Source organism: Lissotriton helveticus, chromosome 1_1 (genome assembly GCF_964261635.1).
Source record: "Lissotriton helveticus chromosome 1_1, aLisHel1.1, whole genome shotgun sequence".
NCBI classification, from domain to species: Eukaryota; Metazoa; Chordata; class Amphibia; order Caudata; family Salamandridae; genus Lissotriton; species Lissotriton helveticus.
Window position 1 is genome coordinate 740,729,037 of NC_136057.1, and position 24,010 is coordinate 740,753,046.

Consider the following 24,010-nt stretch of genomic DNA (forward strand, 5'->3'; position numbering starts at 1 on the left):
TTCATTAATCAAAAACAAATTACTTTTGATACAGCCACCAACCACATCAAAAGCATCATATTGGGTAATTGGCGCATTTTAAATTCGAATGGGCTGAACCTGGACAAACCTCTCCTATCCTTTAAAAGAAGTCAGAACGTAAGGGACAACTTGGTACATACAAGACCTCAATCTGGCACACAGAAAGACCAACTGAGACTGTGGGATCTCCCCCCAGTCACTGGACACACAACATGTGGATTGTGTGACGTTTTTAAAAAACGGAGAACACCAAACTGTTGATGAAGGGCTGAATTAACCCTCGGAGCAGCGGAGTTTTACGAATCGCAATTCAACCAATGTAATTTATTTGATCAGATGCCCATGCAGGCTTATGTATTTGGGCATGACAATGCGAAAGGGGAAGATCAGGGTAATGGAGCACTGATCCAACATTAGGTGGCAGAAAAACATGACACATTTTACCGCACACTACGCAGAATAGAGTAACTCAGTTGATTATCTTTATTGGACTCTACTAGATAAACCACACATTCCCCCCACAATTCGAGATCCCGAAAGAATCCTATTTCAGAGGGAAAAGAAATGGCGCCACCCAGCACAATGTGAAATGGCACCACCCAGCACAATGTGAAATGGGGCCGCTGAGGCCCCATTATCTCACAGATGTTCACTGACCTTCATAGCCATGAGATTGGCCTGAATGATGATATCCCATGGAACACACTCAGTAGATTATGAGGATGTTTCCAAAGGAAGGCCCATCCCCCTTTCTTACCTATTCCATTTAGGGAGGGTGGCTGGAATGACTCCCTTTCTGAACTTGGGGTAGGACAAGAATTTGGAGTTCCGCATTTGGGGAAAATACAGGCAGATATTAAACATTTTCCTCCACCTCAGAGAAATATATATATAAAATGCCTTTAGCTCCCTGACAAGGTAGGTCTTACACCAAAATGTGAACTTGTGAACCCTAGCAATCTTTGACTTTGCACCTGAAGGGTTAGTGCTGGGACTGAATCTTTGAGGGAAAAATAAATCTATTTCAGGACAGAGAGCCTAAGATTCAAAATGTCTGACCATGTACAACATATTACTACTGAAATTGCTTTAAGTTCTTCATTTTACACAATCAATAATCCAAGTACCATATCTTTAATCTTCCTTTCTGACAGCATCATCTATTGTGTGATACATTCCATCGGGCGGCATATCACCCTTTCCACTGAACTACGAGGACAGATAACAAAATTGTGTAATGTTTCACCCTAGCATATTTTGTAATCATCTCTGTCACATGCTGTTTTTATTCTGGCTGTGCAAGAGAGGCTTGTATTACACTGATTTCTATTATATATGGAGCAGGACCTGGGCATTTCGCTGAGATTACACCAGTCACTGGTCCTTCAAATCCTGGTGTACCCCTTGTCACGAAAGCCTATTGAGCCTGGAACAAACACAGCACCTGTTGGTGACCTAGGTCAATATTTTATAATCCATTCAGGACTGTGCAGTCGTGAGGGTAAATGGTTTGAGTTAGTGTGGTATTGTGGACGAATGTGTGACTCATGGACAAGTTAGCCGCTCCCTCCTGAATGATCTATAAAATGTAATCATGACACTCTAAGTAAGCCTACATGTTTTAAAAAATTTAAAATTCCCCAAAACACACTGGCCTGGTAGGGATAGGGAAGCAAAAACAAACAATAGAGTATATTATAAATCTTGAAGAATGACGTGGAACCATAGAGCCCAAAAGAAACAGCTGAACCATTGCAAAGAAGGATGCCAAGAGAATTATATCTGTGAGTGTTGAAGTCTTCTCATGGGTATTTTTATCTTTCCCTTTACGATGAAGTGAAAGTATCAAAGTACTCCTTCCACTGAGGTCGAGCCCACCCAGGTTTCTAAGGAGCAGGATGAGACCTGATCATGAAACATGCCACTAAAATAGAGCTGGTGAGGGTCTTACTATATAACAGAAATGCATGTTATTTTATCAATATTTGATTCAGGATTGGCCCAGGGATACATTTGTGCTGAGTAAACTAAGACTGTGGCTTAGCACTACCAGGTTTGTTCCCCTACCCGCGAATGCCTCAACTTAGTTCAGAGTACCAATGCTTGGATGTGAAAGTACAGGTTGTTCTAGCCTCACACAATCTCATTCAATACATAGTTGATGTGTTGTCCGTGCTTTCTGTTTTACCAACAGTCCCTAAAAAAGGGTTCAATGATACAGTGGTAATTCAAAACCAATTTTGGTCTTTATAATATCACACAAAATGTATGCACCAAGACAAAAGGTAATTTATATTTAAAAGTGTTTTATTTGGACAGTCTCATACTGTTGCTTAGCACATGCAAAATACAGAATATCATTAAAACAGCACTGATGCATGTTACTACCAACAAGAGTAATATGAATGTTTCTAAAAAAAAGTCAAAATATAATTTGACAATCTAGCACCATAAAGTATACTTCTATGTGCTATACTATGAGAGAATGGAGTAGCTTAACTCGCCTCTAGGGTTTCTTAGGATTCAGCGCACTGCATACCTGTTTACAGCAAATGAATTAAATGACATTAAATGAAAAGGGAATTTATAGAGCGCGAAACATTAACCCGCGGGTGTCAAGGCGCTTGCTCATCAAAACAGGATTAAACTAGGTGGTTCGAAGGCACCTTAGAGACTGAACAGCCATGTCTTCAAAGCCTTCCTGTAGGCCAACAGATGTGTTTCTTGTTCAACCTCTTTCTAAGCGAGTTCCATAATTTGGTCGCGCTCCCAGAAAAAGTCTCCCCCCCCCGGACTTTTTTTTTACCCTGGGAAGAATCAGATCATGGGCAAAGGATGAACAAAAATGAAGGACTGGAATATAGGGTAGTAGATTCCGTTTAGGAAACCAGGCTCTATGTCATGCTTGGCCTTAAAGACAATGCATAGAACCTTAAACTCAATTTGTCTCTTTACTTGGAGCCAACGTAGATCTTTGAGCGCCCTTGATGTAGATCTGTGTCTTGGGATGTTCAACAAGAGCCGAGCCGCAGCATTTTGCACTACCTGTAGTTCAGACAGGCACTTTTTCCAAAGATTGATAAAAAGCCCATTACAGTAATCTGCTCTTGATAGAAAGTGCTGAAACCACTAGTTTGCGTAGCTCAGCTGGGATGAATGGGAGGATCTTTCTCATAAGCTTTAGCGTGTTGAAAGAAAGGGAGGTAACCTGATTAACATGACTTTCAAACAAACGTTTAGAGTCAAATATGACTCCCAAATTCTTCACCTTGATTACTGGCGCTGGTAATGGACCCAGCTCCAAGCTCCAAAGGTCAGGGGACCAGAAATTGTTGTGGGCACCAAAAAGTAAGACCTCCATCTTATTGAATTAAGCTTTAAACAATTGGTAGCCATCCAGTCACCAACCTGACGAAGGCAGGTATAAAACTGTGCCATAGTGTCAATGGGCGAGTCTGTCACTGAGACAATGATCTGTGTGTCATCGGCATAAGAAATAGCCGAGAAGCCCAGGTACCTGATCAGCTTCGCCAGCGGTGCAACATAAACATTAAAAAGGCGATCCCTATGGCAACCCACATGGTAATGTAAAGTTAGGTGATTTAAACTCAGCTAGGGCCACAAACTGTTCCCTGCCAGACAAAAATGATTCAAATAGAGTAAGTGCTTTCCCTTTGACACTGATCCCCCTCAGAACTTCCAACAGTTTCTGATGGTTCACCGTGTCAAATGCGGCGGAGAGGTCCAGCAGCACAAGTGCTGCATTGCCACCCGCATCAACTGTCTGCCTGATCAGTTCAGATGATGTAATCAGAGCCAGTTTGGTACTATGGTGTTTTCGAAATCCAAACTGGGTGTCATCAAGAAAACCATGCCTCTTGATATATTCTGATAGAATGCCAATCATGGGTTTCTCCACCATCTTCGCTGGCAGCGGAAGTCTAGAGACTGGGCGGTAGTTGTTGGGGACTGCCCCATCTAAATTTGACTTCTTCAGAAGGGGGAGCAAGAAGCTGGAGTCATCAGTAGCTGGGAGAGAGTGTTCCCTTGAAAGAAAACCAATATTAGCTGGGCTCAGATCCTCTCCTCTCAGACTTGGCTCAGGATCAGTTCTCAGCATAGGACTGGATGCTGTGGCAGTACACCAATCTGTCGATTCCTGTCAGAATCTCTGGCAGTATCTTGTGCGATAACTGGGTGAAGGACCAGCTTAATCCAATGGCCACATGGTGCACCTTTTATACATTGGATCATTGATCTTATCTTAAATATGGAATTCTGGAGGAATGTATGACATAACCTGTGTGCATTAATATACTAGTCTTAGATGCAATATTATAAAGAAGAATGGCAAAAATACTTGAAAACAGACTACATTGTTTATGTTGTTATCATTAACTGACCTTGAAAGACAGACAATAAGGGACTTGACCCAGATTCATGTCCCATTAGGTGTCTTATTGATGTCATAGTTTAGATGACTTGACATTTTCACAGGTTCTTTGAAATATATGGACAGAAGTTATTCATGTCAAAGGTTGACAAGCATATGATTAGGCAGAAAATGGATTCTTGGCCTACTCAAAATGGAGTCTGTCTTTTAAAAAAATATATATTTAAGAGTTTTATATAGAGCGAACTAGACCCGAGACATCGGGCATCAGAGAGCTTTACATGAGCACTAGTTTCGTTAGAGAAGGACACATTAATTTTTGTTAGGCACGGGGAGATTAAGTGATTTGCCCAGAGCAACAGGATGTTGAGCGTCGTTCCTCAGACTCGAACCCAGTTCCCCAGCTTCTAGGTCGACCGCTCTTGCAGTAAGGCTACATCCTCTCCCCTTCAGTCTTTAGGTTCTTTACTTCATTTGTGAGTTGTCGACAAGACTTAGGAGGTAGTATCCAATATCATTTCATAATCATCTCTTCTCCTTCTTTTTTGAATATCTATCCTTGGTACACCTTATGTTATGGAAATGAAGGTAGCAGCAAGTAAGTTTACAGAAATCTCATCAAAAGGATGGTTTTCTCATTGAATCACAACCAGAACACCTTCTCATCCTCCCTTGAATTATGTCTATGAAAAGTGGCACTATTGAATGGAATACTCCTGTCTCAAACTCAATGGAAATAAAACTAAACTGAGCTGATGCTGATAGGCAATAACCTCAGCCCATAGCTGGGACTGTAATGTCCCAATTGCCTAGGTCCTTTTCCCTCTCCTAAATCCACAATCGAAATATGGCTAGATAAATCCCTTAAATTTGACCATCAAGAAGTGAAGTTGGCAGCTACATGGTATGGCATGCTCAGATTGGTTTGCAAAATTCTCCATTGTTCTTTCCCACCTGAGCTATGGGAACTCCCTCTATCTAGTTACCCCAAAGACCACTATGATGACATTGCAAATAACACAAAACTGCATGGCTCAGCTGCTGCTCAATATTCCCAGAACCCAATCAGCCAGCCAAGCATTGAACAACTTATGTTGGCTGCATGTAGCTGAAAGAATAACGTTTAAATCTATGTGTATTGCTCACAAGACACATTGGGGCAAAGGACCCCCAATTACCTGTTCCTTGATCTCCTTCTATCGCCCCAGAAAAAGCTTACGCTCAGCCAGTTTATTCTTGCCCATAGTACCTTGATTAAAAAGGGAAAGATATGGAGGCCATCCTTTGTCATATAGTGTTGCCAAGCTGTGGAACACCATCCTCCTTCATATGTGCTCAGTTAAACAACATCTCCCTTTTCACAAATTGCTTAACACTTAGCTCTATCAGAATTTCTCACTGTAACCAAGAGTCCCTATTTCATCTTTTCTTTTGTGTTACACTACAAACACTGGGTTGCTTTCAAGTAACCATGTGCTGAATAAATGCTTTATCATCATCATATGAGCAGTGGAAAATGAAATTGAGAGCCAGGAGTCACCTGAGGAAAGTGAGAGCCAGGAGTCACCTGACTACTACGACATGAATGTGGTAGAACAGCAGCTCCCCTAGATAACCACACTTGAATTTGTCCATGCTCTGACATGTTTGTTGATGGTGATAGCATGGACTGGGCCCTAAAATTGAAACTCAATTATAGTAATATCACAAATATACCAACCCCTGCAGGGTTAAGCTCTGTTTTCAGCACCAGATCATTCCTCTTTTGCTAGATGAACCTTGGAATGTTGTATTAGGAGTCAATGAGCAAATTAGACAGAACACACTTAAATTACATTAACAGTTTTTGTAATTCAGTCAATGATGGGAGTTTTGATAATTTTCTAAAACCTTTATTTTTTATTAAAAGGTTAGTAAATTCATTTTTTTGTCATTATTATTTCGATTATGCCCTGCATCAAATAAGTTTACAGAAATCTCATCAAAAGGATGGTTAGAACAAAACCTCAAATATATAGTGTATTAAGTGCATTCCATAAGGAATAATTCCTTATTCTAAGATCAGGATCAGAATTTCAGATCTGTAGAACCCATGTAGATTCCGATTTCAAAGAAGAGATTGAGATCAGAGGAGCAAACTGGCTTCCAAAAGGGTTTAGCATCGAAGATAACTTGATATGTGTCTCATACTCAATAGAAACAACACTAGACAAGAAAGGGAAGGCACTCTACCTAGCCTATATCGATTTTTAAACAGCCTTCGATAGCGTGGACCGTTCCAGACTGTGGAGGAAATTAAAAAACTGGGGCATTAACAACTCAATATTAAACGCGCTAACGGCTCTATACTCTGAAACCTGGGTCAAAATCAGAGTGGTCGCCGACTGGTCAAAAAAGATACAAACTAACAAAAGCCTAAAATAAGGCTTTATACTGGACCCAATGCTTTTTAATTTGTATTTAGCCGAGCTTCTTGATTTCCTGGCACAGGCTTGAGCATTCCCCCCCAAACCCACTCGATCTAAAATCCAATCGTTGCAATACGCAGACGACACCATCCTGTTAGATCAAACTCCGATTGGTCTGCAGCGACTTCTAACTGCATTGTTGTCATACTGCAAAGCAAACAAATTGAAAATAAACACGACAAAAACAAAGACGATGATAATCTCCAGACAATCGAAGAGAAGAGGTTTATGGCACGTCGACGGTAAATCCATCGAGACAGTCTCGACTTATAAGTACCTTGGGGTATGGATCGACCATTAATGAAGTCAGTTCACACACATCACCGCAATGCACGGCCTGGCACAATCCTTGGAGGTTGCCTTCTGCAGACCAAGAAAATCTATGTGCTCACCTGACCTCACCCCTTTAATCCAAGCAATGGGGGCAAAATTCCTATCGTTCATTTCCCAAGGCGCTATAGTCTTTAAAGATAAGATGTCCTCGTGGCTAAATAGAGCTGAATCAGCCTGCTTCCATAAAGTTTTTCTATTGCCCTCTTCCACTTTGCATGTGCAAATCTGTAAGGAATTCAACTTAACGTCTCAAAAGTTGACACTTAAAGCATGATTGATAGCATTTTGTCTAAAGGCCAAACAAGCACTGGAAAACTTGTTAAAAAATTACATCTGGCTAAAGATAAATAAACCCGGGTCAACCTGGCACAATTTTCTTACTCACTCTGTTCAAACACTGGAAGGCTGTGAAATATAGGCTGCCCCCATACCCATACCGGCGGCAGCAAAACTCTTAATAAAACAGGCAAAAATAACGTCATAGGTCAACGATGCAACAAGCTTAAAAACCTTAAGCATGGAAGTTGGGCTTTGAAACTATACAACAGCAGAGGCTTACCACACTATCTGTTGTCCCCCATAAAGCCAATAATGAAGCGCCAACTAATGAGGCTACGATTCGGCTTGATCCCTCTACTGGCATACAAGTATGGGCAAGGCTGCAAAGAAACGTTAACTCAAATATTATGTATTTGCGAGACACTGCTCCCTTTAAGAACTTATTGGCTTCGACCCATCTGGTGTATTTTAAACATTCAGACATGCCAGGACGCCCTGATGGAATGTTTAAAGGGTGACTCAGCAGCGGCGTCACTAGGGGGTGCGGGGGGTGCGGACCGCACCGGGTGACACTCTCACTTGGGGTGACACCATCCGTCACGTGAGGCTTTATGGCAGTACTATCTCGAGCCGAGGGAAGGTAGCAGCCGTCTCTGCTGGTACAGACAGAAAAGGTAAACATATTTTAGGTCTTCTAGGGTTATTTTCCGATTAGCAATCCCGATCTTAGAGGACCAGATCTTAGACCTTTTGAACACCTCACTAGCTACTGGATCATTACCAACCACCTTCAAAGAGGCACGTGTCAAACCATTGATAAAAAAACCTGGAGCAGATCCAACTAGTCTAAAGAACTACAGGCCAATCTCCCAGCTGCCATTTTTATCAAAAGTACTAGAACAACATGTACTAAAATCCCTATCATCCCTCCTGGAAACCCACCATCTTCTCCAGGAGCGGCAAGCTGGGTTTCGTGCCCACCATAGCACGGAACTAGTAATGCTGTCAGTACTGGATGAGCTCAGATGCATGGCCGACAGTAAAAAGCCAAGCGCCCTGATATTATTAGACCTATCAGCGGCGTTTGATACTGTCGACCATGCACTGCTCCTGGACAGACTAGCTAGGTCCGGGATAAGAGAACAAGCTCTCCAGTGGCTGACAGCCTTCTTATCAGGGAGGACACAGAGGATCCAGTTAGCAGATCAGGTCTCCGAAGTAGGTACCTTAGTTTGTGGAGTCCCGCAAGGGTCTGCGCTTTCTCCACTCTTATTCAACCTATACCTACAACCACTGATAGAATCCCTGGCACACATGGGCTGTAAAGTTTTTAATTATGCCGATGATACTCAGCTACTGCTGAGTATCGACAATACCATATCGGCTCAGTCCTTAGCCCAAGATATATTACGGTTCACAGTGAACTGGATGTCGTCCAACCTATTGAAAATAAATCCAGATAAAACGGAGGTTCTTGTAGTTTCTACTTCTACCTCCCCCTGGAATGACTTATTTTGGCCACAAGAACTTGGACCTACCCCAAAACCGTGCTCTAATGTAAAGAGCCTCGGGATGAAAATCGACCAGGAATTATCAATGACTAACCAAGTGTCCGCTGTCGTTGGCTCATGCACTAATCTGATCAGGCAGCTACGTAAGCTTGCCCCTCTACTCTCAAGGAGCATGCTCCAAACCATCGTCTCAGCTACTATTGTGTCGAGAATTGATTACGGCAACGCACTATACCTAGGCCTCCCTAAAAATTCCATCAATCGTCTACAGGTTATCCTGAACGACGCAGCCCGTCTGATATTCGGAGTACCTAGGCGGACCCATGCCTCTCCTTTGCTTTATAGGCTGCACTGGCTCCCTATGAAACAAAGAGTTGAATTCAAGAGCATGTGCATCTGCCATAAAGCAATCCACGGTCAGGCGCCAGCCTACATAAAAGATAGGCTCAGAATCTATGAACCTAAGCGCGCCCTCAGATCCTCCGATTCCCTCCTGCTATCCTGCCCACGTTTCAAATTGGCAACAAAAGGAGGCAGAGCTTTTTCAGTTCAAGCTCCCACCATCTGGAATAAGCTACCGGAGGTGCTCCGTAGAGAGGCTAACCTTCTCAGGTTTAGAAAAACCCTGAAAACTCTGCTCTTCAAGGATGCATTTACATCCCCGTAGTCTAGTTAACATCTTTATCTCCACTTTGTTCTCTTGTTGCTGTACTTGTCAGAAGCGCTTTGAGACCTGTCGGTGAGTTGGCGCGATACAAAACTCAGTTACAAATTACAAATTACAAATTAAAGCGCGAGTGACCTGTATGGGGCTGAAGAAAACCAGACATGGTGAGTGTTGTTTTAAAGATGTGAGCACGGATTCATGACGCGCCTGCCCTTTGTTCAGTGGCACAAAATAGGAGTCTAATATTCGTGTAAAACTGAAAACCAGATCGCCGGCCATATACCACATGGGCATTACTACCACAAAGCATGGCATTTGTAGCTTTCAGATCTAGCACACATTTTCAGATATGCTTTTTGGAAAGGGGGTAAAATATTGTCATCCTTTATTTTCTCTGAAGAACAAACAATATGCTGCTTAGGATATATTAAAAACTCACCAGTGCTGACTTTCTGGCACCCTTTGGAGGGGTATTGCAGAAAGTGCTTTTGGCTTAAGCGCCCACACAATCACTTGCAAGACGTGTTCTGTGTGAAACGACATTATCTGCAGTGTAGCAGGTGCATGGCACTGGTGCTTCTGGGTGCGAGGGGCCCACTGCACCCCAGCTTTAGCTTTTTTGCAACCCAACCGAGGCACGAGGCCCATTTTCCTGGCTTGCATAATAATGCCAATCTCCCAGAAGCCCATCATTATTAGAGGTCCATCTGAAGTAGGTGACAATGATATCTTATCTGAAGTCATTACTAAAGGTCGTATGGTAGCCATAAAAAGGGTGCAGTGGTCTCTATGAAGTCACTAGAATGGCTGCAGCACCCCAGGTCCTGCCTCCCACATTGGAAAATGTGAAAGGCAGCTCTGTGTCAAGATACCGTTTTTTTACGAAAAATAACTTGTGTGTTCAGTTTTATGTGCACATTGCCTTCCTTAAAACATGTAAAGAAAGATCGTGCAATGTTTCTACGGGATGGAGTTGGCTATGGAGCTACACAGAAATTCAAAGCACATTTCATGTGTTTATTTCAGTCACTTTGAGAAAAGCTGAGAACTGTGAGGGAGAAACCATGGGGGGGGGCGGAGAAGGCGACGAGGAAAGGGTTAAAAGAGCAGGCGGGGGAGGGGGTGCAGGCGGTGGGAGAGGGATGGTGCAGGCAGAGAGGGAGATGGTGCAGGCAGAGGGTGAGATGGTGCAGGCGGAGGGGAGATGGTGCAGGCAGAGGGAGAAATGGTGCAGGCAGAGGGGAGATGGTGCAGGCAGAGGGTGAGATGTTGCAGGCAGAGGGTGAGATGTTGCAGGCAGAGAGAGAGATGGTGCAGGTAGGGTGTGAGATGGTGCAGCGGAGGGGAGATGGTGCAGGCAGAGGGGGAGATGGTGCAGGCAGAGGGGGAGATGGTGCAGGCAGAGGGAGAGATGGTGCAGGCGGAGGGAGAGATGGTGCAGGTGGAGGGGAGATGGTGCAGGCAGAGGGAGAGATGGTGCAGGCAGAGGGGAGATGGTGCAGGCAGAGGGGGAGATGGTGCAGGCAGAGGGTGAGATGGTGCAGGCAGAGGGAGAAATGGTGCAGGCAGAGGGAGAGATGGTGCAGGCGGAGGGGAGATGGTGCAGGCAGAGGGAGAGATGGTGCAGGCAGAGGGGAGATGGTGCAGGCAAAGGGAGGGATGGTGCAGGCGGAGGGGAGATGGTGTGGACACAGGGAGAGATGGTTCAGGCGGAGGTTAGATGGTGCAGGAAGAGGGAAAGATGTTGCAGGCAGATGGGAGATGGTGCAGGCAGAGGGGAGATGGTGTGGACACAGGGAGAGATGGTGCAATCAGAGGGTAGATGGTGCAGGCAGAGGGGAGATGGTGCAGGCAGAGGGTGAGATGGTGCAGGCAGAGGGAGAGATGGTGCAGGCAGAGGGGAGATGGTGTGGACACAGGGAGAGATGGTGCAATCAGAGGGTAGATGGTGCGGGCAGAGGGGAGATGGTGCAGGCAGAGGGTGAGATGGTGTAGGCTGAGGGAAAGATAGCGCAGGCAGAGGGTGAAATGGTGCAGTCGGAGGGGAGATGGTGCAGGCAGAGGGGAGATGGTGCAGGCAGAGGGAGAGATGGTGCAGGCAGAGGGAGAGATGGTGCAGGCAGAGGGGAGATGGTGTGGACACAGGAAGAGATGGTGAAATCAGAGGGTAGATGGTGCAGGCAGAGGGGAGATGGTGCAGGCAGAGGGTGAGATGGTGTAGGCTGAGGGAAAGATAGTGCAGGCAGGGGATGAAATGGTGCAGTCGGAGGGGAGATGGTGCGGACAGAGGGAGAGATGGTGCAGGCAGAGGGAACATGGTGCAGGCAGAGGGTGAGTTGGTCCATCCGGTAAGTTGTTTGGGGGTGACACCATGAGTTACCCGCACCGGGTGACACCAACCCTAGTGACGCACAGTTGTCGGTGCACTTTATGAAATTTCTGATGGCCGCAAAGGACATTTTGGCCTCCGAAAAACCATAGAACCATAGAGCTCAAACAACCATTATCAGCTTTAATCCTTTTTAATGTAAATGCCCCCCAAAAATGTAAGCTTATGCACTTTATTCGGTATTCGCGATTACAATGATTTTAATTAATTGTGCAATAAAATTCTATTCTATTCTATCAGAGTAGCATAAAACTTCAAAGCCAAATTAGAGTAGAAGAACTTCCCATGAAGAGTATATCATAACACTCAGCCGAGTCTCAATAAATCTAGGTAAATCTGTACACAGTTGCAGTAGCAATCTGCTGAAAGCCAAATAGCAAAGTGAGCCAAAGGAGGAAACAGTAGCAACAGTAGCCACAACCTTCAGGGGTTTGGGATGGAATGTAAAAGAGTTGCATCTACCTAGGAATATGCACTAAATATAAAAATCAAGAAAATATGTCGAAAATATTGTATCAGGCTTCTTCTTTCATGGGACAATAGGATAGCTACATTCTTTGGTAAGCAGGTTCTGATCCTCCGTTCCCACGGAAATACATGCAGCTTGTACTATTTATCACAAGGTTAACCACAGACAGTCATGCGTAATTAGATTCCAGAAACATTAGATTTAATTCCAATAGACCTTTAAGCACAGAGTAACCTTCTAAATCTCAATTGTGTTGCACTGTGAGTACAATGAACTACTTACTAAAAGATAAAATCACTGTTAGGTAATGTATTCCTTTTACTACAAATCAAGCATCATTGTTTGAAACGCACAAATGGTTCTATTCAAACATGAAACTTGAGAAAGTAGAAAGTTCATGATATTTAACTAAAAAAATGTTGATTATAAAAGAATACATTTGTTAAACCAGATCATTCTGCAGTCATGACAACATTTATAAGCATGTCAATTTAAGGTAAAGCTTCTAATTCAAGTTGTGTATATTTCACCAATATTAAGTTTGCGTCTAGTTAAAGAAAACTTGCATAATGGCTTTTCTGTGGCCTACACGGGTAATTATGACTGCCTATTTCAAAACAGCACATTTCAAATGCGTCGTTTTCTGCATCATATATTATATTTATCATTACACATTAAGCTCCTGAATTAATTCTTTTTCATGTTAATTAATTAGCTTTCCCAATGTTAATGCTGTCCATTTGTCTGATGGCTATCTCACTTTATATGACTATTACTTCATATAATGTACGTTGAAGAGTGTACCACAGTATTGTTGATTGCCTTGATATTTATGAATGAGCTCAATAAAGAAAAGAAAATAAGAAAATGGAGAGCCAGTAGTCCAATGTGAGGTCACAGGCTGGGACTCTTTATTTACATTAGAAAAGGGACATTATGAAGTTAAGAAAGAATGTTTCAGAAAGAATGTCCAAGTTGGCTGTATTACACTAAGATTGATAACTTACCTGTTCTCTGGGTGCAACACCTTTCTCCCCCTGGGGTGTTTTGCAGGTCCTCACAATGGAATTCGGATGACAAACATGGATTGCTCACCATTGCCAATGAGTTGAATTGTGCCAGCACTTAACTGACCTACACTTGTGAATACTGCTACATCTGTTTGTGCTACTCTGAAATGAGCAAATATCTGCTACTTTGCTTACCCCTAACAGTGACTATACATGTTTATTACATATGTTAATTATATTATTTTTAAATGTATTATGATTTGTTAATTGTGCTATACAAGTGCTCCCGATCACCAATGAATAATTTGACTTTATGTCCATGGACTCTCCCAGACTTTTGCTAGCACACAACTAATAACGTAACACCTAGGGGCTGAGTACATCAAGCATTAACAAAGCCAATATGTCTGTGTTTAATGTGACAACAATGCAAAAAAAAGCACACAGAATGATTTTCAAATGGGGTAGCACATTAATCCGCACCAGTCATCTGTGCCAGTGCTTGGTGGTGGTGGTATTATTAGTGATGATATTGTGGTATTAGTGGTGTTGATGATGGTATTGGTAGTGGTGGGTATGTGCTATAGGTGTTGCGATTGATGGTAGAAATGGTGGTATTGGTATTGATGATGGTATTAATGGTAGTGTTATTCTTGGGTTTGCATTGTTGATTTTTGGGCTTGATATATTTGTGGTGGTATTCTAGTGTTTCTGTTGTTATTGGTGGTGTTATTGGTAGTGGAGGTTTGGTTTAAGTTGTAGAGGTAGTATTGTGGTGGTGGTGGTAAAGGCATTGTTACTGGAGTTATTAATAGTGCCAGCTGCAGTAACAAGTGCGATATGTATACAATATGTGTATGAAAAGCAGAATTGAATCGGACTAAAAAGAGTGATGATGTAGTGTACTTTATAGATGGAAAAAGTCCCAATGCATTCCAAAGCAAGCACTTCACAGGAGGCCAAATGATACAACAGCCAATATTATGAGGTGGGCGACTAATACTCCTCAAGGGTGTCATAAAATGTGATTAACAATATCTCATTCTCCATCTTCCCAAGCCTAAATGTGCTAAAAATTCAGAGTCTTTAGCAAATTGTTGATTGTGACACCATCAGGATTACTGATGGTGTGGCAATATCACACTTATTCATTGCACAGATTTTGCCTTGTGTGCAGCTCAGAACTGTGGAAAAAGTGCAATATTCTAGCTCTGTACCTCCATTCCAAGGTGCACAACTCGGAATGGGGAAGTAATTTAGCACCTGCTAAATGCGTCTGCTCTTGATAGTTTGTATATACTGAGTGCTGTATTAATACCTAAATACTGCAGCCCATGAAAAGAGACCCTTAGGGGGTCATTAGGATGATGGGCGGACCCCATAAGGACGGGGGTCCCGTGGGGGGTATTAGGATGTGCCCGCCACAGTGACAGGCACATCCTGTATTTTTAGCATTGTGTTTTAGCATTGTGGGGGGCGGTGCTTTCTGCACCGCCCGCCACAATGCTAAAAATGCATTTCAGCATTTGCATTTACAAAGCGGCAGGCACCGCGCTGTGTGCACCCCCATCCTCTCATTCACTCTTGGGGCCCACAGAGGGCCCCCAGAGTGAAGACCGCATACATTTCCGTGGCGGCATCGCCGCCGCGGAAAGGCACCTAAATACAACCATCATAATATGGCTGGCGGTGTCTGATAGACACCGCCACCATATTATTCCTTTTCCGCCCCGGCCGCAAGGCGACTGGGGCGGAAAAGCGGCGGACGGTCTTTCAGTCCGCCGAGGTCCCCCCGCCATACTAATATGGCGGGGAGAAAACGAGTGTGGATGTCGGGCGGATTGCCCCCGCCAGGCTGGCGGTGGCTACCGCCAGCCTGGCGGGGGCAATCCGCCCGACATCCTAATGGGCCCCTTAGAGTTTATCTTATACTACCAACTTTAAGTACTGTAGTCCCTGTTGCTCTTCAGATGTAAATGTCATTTGCTTCACAATTTATCTTGTCTTCCTTTCAGAATGAAAGCACATGTCTTTTTGTTTCATTTTAGATAATTCGAGAAGTATAAAGGCAACACCTGAAACGTCCGAGGCAATATTCCAGAAGCTCCGAAATAAGCATGAATTTACTATTTTGGTGACTCTCAAACAGTCTCTGTTAAGTGCAGGTGTCCTTCTGGCGATACATCATTTAGAGCAAAGGTAAGTTTGGTCTTCCTTTTCACTATTTTTTAAATTACACACTTGATTGACAAATCCAATTCTCCAAGCTCAGTGCCCTTTTTAGGTTTCCCCTGCACAGCGCTTGCGCTGTGCTTGTGAAATCTATTGTATTCAATATAAATCTTAAAAGTGGCTTACATCCCGCCCTCTTGCTTTTCACTGGTTCCTGTGCTTGCCACTTCTGTCACCAGTGTCCGGCGTTCAAAGTCATTGCTTGTGAATGTAAAACGGATACCTTTAGCCCAGTGGACACTCTGCATTGCTAACATGTAGGTCACAAAAGCTACAAAAAAGGCAGCCATCTTGTAGAGAGGAAAAAACATGTTATTGCTCTAGGCAATGTGCTGAAATAAAACAAATTATCTATTTAGTTAAACAAGTATGAATCCAAATTGCAGTCTATATAGCAATGCGTCCACTTTACAGCAAGTGAGCTGTAGTAAATTGACACTATTATGCATAAAAACAGAATTTACACGAATAGTAATATAAAGTGCTTTTTTTATTATAAACTTTAAATACCTTGATTTGTCCCAATGTCTGTGAAAGCTCCTACATACATTGAGAGAGAAAAGTGATACCTAATGGTGAGCATTTTTATGCAGCGCTACGACACTGTGCCTCTTTTACATCAGGTATTGAGGCTTTTCATACAGCTTAGACTAGCAATGCCAGTACTGTTCAACCTGGGTAATTTATTTAATTCCTATTTTACACACATCACCGCTCTTCTGTATTCCTTGGACTCTGCATTTCGCTTATCATGGGCATGCTTTAACTAATAGGGTCATATTAGTGCCGACACTGCAGCTTCATGCTGTCCATCTTCCATGTTGATGACCTCACATATTCTCCCACAGCAAAGAAGTTGATCAACCAGAAAAAGTTGAAAAAAAAGTCCTCCAAATAGACCAGGCAGTAGCGGGCCAATAAGGGATCCCAACCGTTCCATAGGCAGACAGCCACAGCGAATCAAAGGCATATAAAAGGACATAGTGGGCAACCTGGGTACATGCTGGGTTGATAGGGACATAGTGGGCAACCTGGGTACATGCTGGGTTGATTTGCTTCTCTCAAACCTTTGGAGGAGAAAAGAATAGAAACCGCAAAATAAACATAGGAAGAGATAAATAGCACATATGTTTTGTGTTAATACACAGTCATTTCATTGAGGCAAAAAACATAAGAATTGGCCAGTGATTTGTTGAAAAGTTTGTATATACCTTTTAAAGCTGTGGTGAATATTTTCAGATTTCTAATTGTTTAAGTACTGTTCCTCTTTGCTTTATCTTGAGTATGCGCTGTTTCAAGATGGTTGACTTTTGTATGCATAGCTTATGGCACGTACCAGCTTTAGCTCTCTTATTTCAATTGTTAATGTGTCATTGCCATGCCTAATGGTCAGCAATGGGGGAGTGCGAGCGGCCCTTCGGCAAAAAAACTCTAAGTAGCCAATGAAACTTTGAGCCCAAAGAACGATGGTCTCTGTGGCGGGGTGACAGATATTATGCAGCTCCAGCTCCGATTGGTTGCACATTTAGGGACGTAGACCAAAGAAGATCAGAGATGGTCAGCAATATGACATGCATTAGCCAATGACTGATGTCAATAACTAAAGGGATAACCACTACATGATATAAGGTAATTAATTGGAGAGTAAAGGTCCATTAATTTTTAATGCATTGAAAATCCCAAGAGAAATGTATGAATGTAGTACAAATTGCATAAATAAAGAGTTTGGAATAGGTATAATGAATTTTGAAATAATTTAAATTAAATCTGAGCTATGGAGAGAAATAATATTAGGGTTGGGTTAATGGTAATTACTTTAAAACTACAAATTAAGGAATATTAATTAACAGTTAAGGATGGAGTTACTGTTACAATCAAATGTCAGGTAGTCATTTAATTTAGTTTAAATAACTAAGATGAATGTGAAAATGTAATTCATTAAAAGTACTGTGAATTAATTAAGTCTTAAAGAAAAGGTACAATTAAATTAAGTTTATGCCCGTAAATTTGTTTTAACAGAAATGTATTTAGGGTAGGATTTGGTTAGTAATAAATATTTTATTTCATTTTAATTAATTTAGAATTTAATTAACAAAATAAAATTATTTGAGGGCTAGATTTATTATTGAAGTTATGCTAATGATAAATTTAATAATAAACTATTTTAAGCCACATTTGTTATGAAGACAGTGGAGAACTAGTCAGTTGAGAAGAGGGCACTCGGTGTTGGTCATGCAAATATCTGTACAGATAGTTGTACTAGTACATTTCCTGGAGGAACTTAAACAGCAAAATGACTACAACCACTCACCTCCCCTCACCGAGTCTGTGTTTATGTTTGTTTTGTAATGCTTAGTCAACTCCTGTTTCCTCAGGTTCGCTGCGTGATTTTAGTGACTTAGCTGGAACATTGCAGGGGTACAGAGCAAGCTCACAGATACAGGGTGGCTGAGTATGATAAAGAACTATGACTTCATCTGTTTACTGGAAACGTGGGACATTGAGGGTTGTTTGTATCTTGATGGTTCCTCCTCGTACTCAGTCCCAGCAACCCGTTCCTTTAGTGGGTGTCTCAAGGGTGGCCTCACAATTCTAGTAAAATTGTAACATAAATGTAAAGTAAAGGTTTTAAAGTCTAACTCTTTTACTTCTCAGGACACCCTCCTAATATTCCCCAACAAGCGCAGACTGCTTCTTATTAAGTTTTACAATGCGGTTACACCAAGAAATGAGTCAGAGGCAATCAGCACTCTTAAAGCACGTATTGAGGATTTTTTCCATTCTGAACCACCTTTTACTTTAATTATGGTTGCCGGGGAATTGAACCTGCACCCCTGTCACTCATTTATATTGATTAGGGATCTGGACCCCAAGGACTCTCTTGAATTCCAGTTGCATTTCAAAACCTCTCCTCTAGGTGTTGCTACAAATAGCTTTGCCTCTGAGTTTAATTTAATTAATTTAATGGATAGTATCCAGGATTTCCAAAACAAGAGAATACCCATCTTTTAATGGGAAGGACACCGCACTGTTATCGATTATATTCTTTTCTCTAGTTGCTTTATCCCTGCACTCTTAGATTTTAAGGTCCTAAGTCATAACCTGAGTGATTATAACACATTAACAGCCTTATTCTACTGGCATAATAAACCACTAAGACCAGTACTCCTATATAAAGAGCCCATCACCACAACGGATCAGGGATGAAGGGTACGGTGGGCTAATATTGTTCCAGCACATTTTGTTGAAAATGTATCTCCTCATGTCAAACTGATTTTCTTACATGTTTGTCCGAAGATGAGTTACCATATAGCATCTTGGCGTCTTTCTTTAAGTTTATTAAATCACGCATTGTGAAACTGCCTTACCTCGGGTATCACATGTAAAAAATGGTTTGATAGTCAGTGCTCCAAAACCCACAAGGTCCTCTGGAACATTTTGTATACGAAACCACGCTGCCAAGTAGAGGTCAAGAAACCAGAGCTGCATTCAGAGGAGTCCTGGGATGAGTTACTAACTGCTATCAGGCAACGTGTTAGCTCTGCTTTTTGGGGCATCATTACTTCTACTGTTTTTAGTAACAACCTTCTCCCCACACAGGCCTGCACTGTTCCCTCTCAGGCCTGGGTTGATCATGTCACAGCCATTTATAGTTTAGATGAGGAGCTGGAGATATCAAAAGACCCCCAGATAGTCAACCACATTGTTTTGGACTTAACCGAGGCCTGAGCTGCTATCTCCCAATTACCATCAAACAAGGCACCAGGGCCTGACGGGGTGCCAGGGGACCTTTTAAAAAACTGCATAGATCTATGGGCACCACTACTGACATTGCATCTAAATGCTGCAGCTGTTGGTCCCCTTCTACTAACCTGGTCCCAATAAACAATAGTCCCACTTTTTAAAAAGAGTAATAGGTCAGATCCAGCGTGCTTTAGGTTGATCTCCCTCATAGACTCAGAGGTGAAAATTATTGGCCGGATTTTATTAAACCGCCTAGCAAATTGGGCCGAGGAGAGAGGAATTTTATCTGATCTCCAGTATGGGTTTCGTCCTGGCTGGCAACCATAGACCACAATTTCAATCTTTATTTGTTAACATGGAAATATACTAGGGCCAAGAAGGGGGCAGTCCATCTGGCCTTCATGGACCTTATCACTGCCTTTGACAGAATTGACCGTTCTAAGCTTTGGTCCATGATGAGACAGATGGATGTCTACCCAGTCTTAATAAAATTTCTGCGTGACTTGCACAATGATCTTTCAGCCAATGTCAGATTCGACCCTAATGGAGAGTGCACTGAGCACTTTAAATTGCGGCATGGGGTGTGACAAGGTTGTATTTTAGCCCCTTTCTTAATTTTTTTTATATTAACTACATAGATCAAGCCCAGGTGTTGACGTTCCAAAAGCAGGAGGTCGTCCTATACCCATCTTGCTCTATGCAGAAGATACAGTTTTAATCGCCCGTACAGCCAAAAGCTTATACAAACTCCTTACTCTTTTTATGAATTTTATGAGCAGTCTTGACCTGACAACAAACTTCTCAAAATCTCATGTTACGAAGTTCGGCCCTCAAAACACAAAAACAATGAGATACAGGGTAGAAGGCAAACACATCAGTCAGGTGAGATACCTTCAGGTATTTGGGAGTTTTCTTAGACTTGGAGCTGAATTGGCACCCACTTATTACACAGAATGTTCTGTCTTTTAACAAGGCAAGATTTTACATCAAAGACTTTTTTTCTCGGTTTGGGTGCACCCACATTCATTTGATCCCGGAAATCTATGGGGCCAAGTGCATCCCCTTAGCGAGCTATGGTAGTGGAATATTGGGATATGGAAGGGTCAGTCGCCCCGCTCCCATTAGCTGAAAATACATTTTTAAGAGGTCTCTTGATGGTCCCACAAAGCATATCATATGAAATTGTCCACATGGAACTAGGCTTAAACTTTCTCATCAACCAGCTAGGACTTGGTTGCCTAAAGCTCTTGAGCTCGATTTGGTTAAAGGAGGAACTTATTCTCAGCAGATTAATTCTGCAGAACTGTTTAAGATTGGAAAAGTCATCCCTGATCCCGTGGGTGGCATATGTCGCGTGTAACTTGCGGGCCCTAGGGTGGTTTGAACTGTTTGACAACCCCTCTGTTTTAACGGGTGCCGTGGGCAAGAAGGCTGAAAAGGCATTGAGGGACAAGTTGCTCTAATGAAATATTCCATCAGACATGCAATATTGGTGCAGGCTGTTAGTAATATAGGGCCTTATCTAATTTGGAATATGACACGCAATCAACGTCGGCTGTTGACTCACTTTAGGCTGAATTTATGTGATTTTGACAACACATTTATTAACAATACCTTACATGTCATCATGCTCTGTCCAAAATATAATAATCTTCGACATAAGTTTTTATATCCGATTTTAAAGCCAATGAACTTTACCCATGTTAGGCCTGCTTTACTGTTTTTACAGCTGTTAAACTCTCCAACTGTTTCCTTTTTCCTCGTACCCTTTCTGATGGGGGTCTTAAAAACATGAATGAGTTTGTTCATGATAATTTGTATGTTCTTTTTAACAATATTTGTAATGTCTGTTGTGATTTTATCTGTAACATCGAATAAAGAAAAATAATGAGGATGACTGCCAACATTAGGCTTATACCAGGGTGACCAGCCAATGTCCTACAGGATGGAATCAATGCCAGATTTTTAGAATTGCCACTAACTACCTTGAACACCCCTGATCTAAAGAATACTTTAAGCTCAAAAACTGGTTTAAATATAAGAATTTACCCCATGTACCTCATTCCCTCCAGAACTTCACACAACAATCTTGTCATCTGTGCTACTTCCAATGTTCCAAACATTTGTGGCATATTCCTCATGCAAACGAGCATGCATTCCTCTAGATGGATCTGAGGACTCACACCCTAATGATAATTCATGTCTAGAGGGGCAAACCAGAAGAGACTGGCTTTACTACTGTCTGGGAATATCATACGTTCAGCTCTTCCTCTTTTTTCATATCTGAGAAGTATAGACAGTTGTACTATTCAGCTCTGAGCAAAAACAACATGAGGGAAGATAGGGGTGGGCAGTAGAGAAGAAAATGTTGTGTGAGAGGCAGGTGAACACTTTTGGGAACTGAGAGAAACATACCACAACACAAGTGGATTTGCTTTGCTTTTAATGGCCTAGTGCCAATTCGATTTCCAGAAAAGTCTAAACGTAGAGGGACAAAAAGGCTGACGTTAAATATTATCCAGTCATCAACAAGAACTTCTTGCATATCAATTCTGGAGTTCATTCGCTCTGTGACAGTCACACCAGGTTTCCCACCAGAGCTGACGTTCACACCAAGGACCTGGGCTTCACCAAACTGTGATTGTCGTACACTCCTTTGGACCCAGACTAAACCCTGACCCGTCTACAACCCATCGACAATGACTTCTTTCCAGAAAATCTTCGGAATTGGAAGGTACACTTTCCACTGGGACAAACCTAGCCCCTGTACCTGACTGGTAGTACTTCGCATTTGGCCGTAACTTTTCACTTGGATCCAGTTTAACACAACTAGGTAAATGCAATTAACTATTTGAGTTTTCATGTTGTATTCTAACTTAAACTACTTACATTCATATGTCCGCTTCCTTAACCATCACATTTTTGCCGTTTGATTTTTATTGTGCTTTCTACTATTTAACTGTTTTGGTACTGTAAATGCTTTAGCCATGTCTCCTAAGTTAACCTGTATAGTCAGTGCTACAGCTACCACTGGTTAAGTCCCGGTTTAAATCATTGAGACTTAGCTGGACCTGGTATAGAATTTTGACATTATTGCTCTCCAAATAATAATCAATTTTCTCACATTGGTGGCAACTGTGAGATCTAGAACTTGTGTTTAGCAGTATCATTCATCTATTAGGCTAGGAAAGTAAACATCCCTAAATTCACTGAATGCAAAAATTAGTTTTCATTTTTAATTCGTATTAAGTAAATAATTGGGTCATATTAGTTTTTTAAGTCGAGCATTCGAGACCTCTTGTATATACTTTAATATATACTTATATGTGTCTGTACTGTGTGGGCTCTGAAGATCAGCTCTAGGACTTGTCTGCTTCCACTTAGGGACTTTTTTTCTGTTCAACTGCCTCTATTTAACGGTCTTGATAGAAAACGACCAGTAAAGGTCAGTAAAATACCAGAATCACTTTAGCATTCTCTAGATTCCAGTCCATAGAAATTGTCTTCCATGAGCACCAGTAGACAATAATATTTTTTTCAAATCTTGTATTTTAAGTGATATAACCACTGAAGGCCCTGATTTTATATTAAAAACAGAGTGTTGGACTATACCATTTCCTGCTGAAAGGCAATATTTCTCTCCATATGTTCCCATACCTGGCATGTCACGCAGTTTGGTGCTTACTTTCCCTCCATGCTAAAGAACAGTAGATGTTTCAGCACCCAGGCTAATGTGCTGAATAGCTCAATACACATAAGGAGGTCCCAAAGGCCAGACCGATTGTATTGCAAATGCTTGTTCTAAATTATTCGCACATTTAATTTTTTAACCTGTTAAAAGTCTATAGGGAACATGGAGTTATATCTGGCTAGCCTACCCATCCTAAAAGTAAAGATCTGAGAGCACCATTCTTGTAAATTGGATTCCTGTTAGGGGGTTTGAAACCGTACTTAATCAGCAACCAGTTTACTTGTCAGGGGGTGGGGGTAACACAAGCAAACCCCAAATTGTCCTGTGTTTAGCCCGCTGGTAGGTTGGCACAAAAACAGTCAGACTTAACTTATATGCAATGTGTAAAGTATTTATGCAGCATTCAGACAGCAATAAAGTGAGAGCACAACATAAGAAAAATCCCACACTAATTTAGAAACATAGAGTAGGTTTACCTCAATTATTTTATGCCAAAAATCCAATCAGGAGAACCGGAGATAAGCAATTTTAAAGATTTAAGTTAAAATAGTGCTACAACTGTGATTCAACTTTGGTTACTTGGTCACGTCAGACCTGGATAAAGTCACAAGTTCAGGCCGATCATGATGAAGCGTAGGTCGGATACAGGGTCCAAGTTAGGCCTGTTGAAAAAAGTACCTTAAATCCTGGCTGTAGAGCATTTCGAGATCTGGTTTTGCAGAAGCATTGTGCAGCGGCAGTTCAAATGAGTTGTGGGCATGGATGCAAGGTCCTGCGCCTAGGGTGAGTCGCTCTGCACCGTT

The 24,010-nt window shown here is 42.1% G+C and overlaps 1 protein-coding gene across 5 annotated transcripts in view; it reads left to right on the plus strand.

Annotated features, from left to right (window-relative positions):
* The window catches only part of NELL2 (neural EGFL like 2), a 1,115,698-nt gene that overhangs the window by 194,159 nt on the left and 897,529 nt on the right, over positions 1-24,010 (plus strand). For all 5 annotated transcript variants that reach the window (XM_078674276.1, XM_078674273.1, XM_078674277.1 and 2 more), the window contains exon 3: positions 15,589-15,739. In XM_078674276.1, the coding sequence (XP_078530402.1) occupies positions 15,589-15,739 (151 nt within the window). The remainder of the gene's footprint in view (positions 1-15,588; positions 15,740-24,010) is intronic.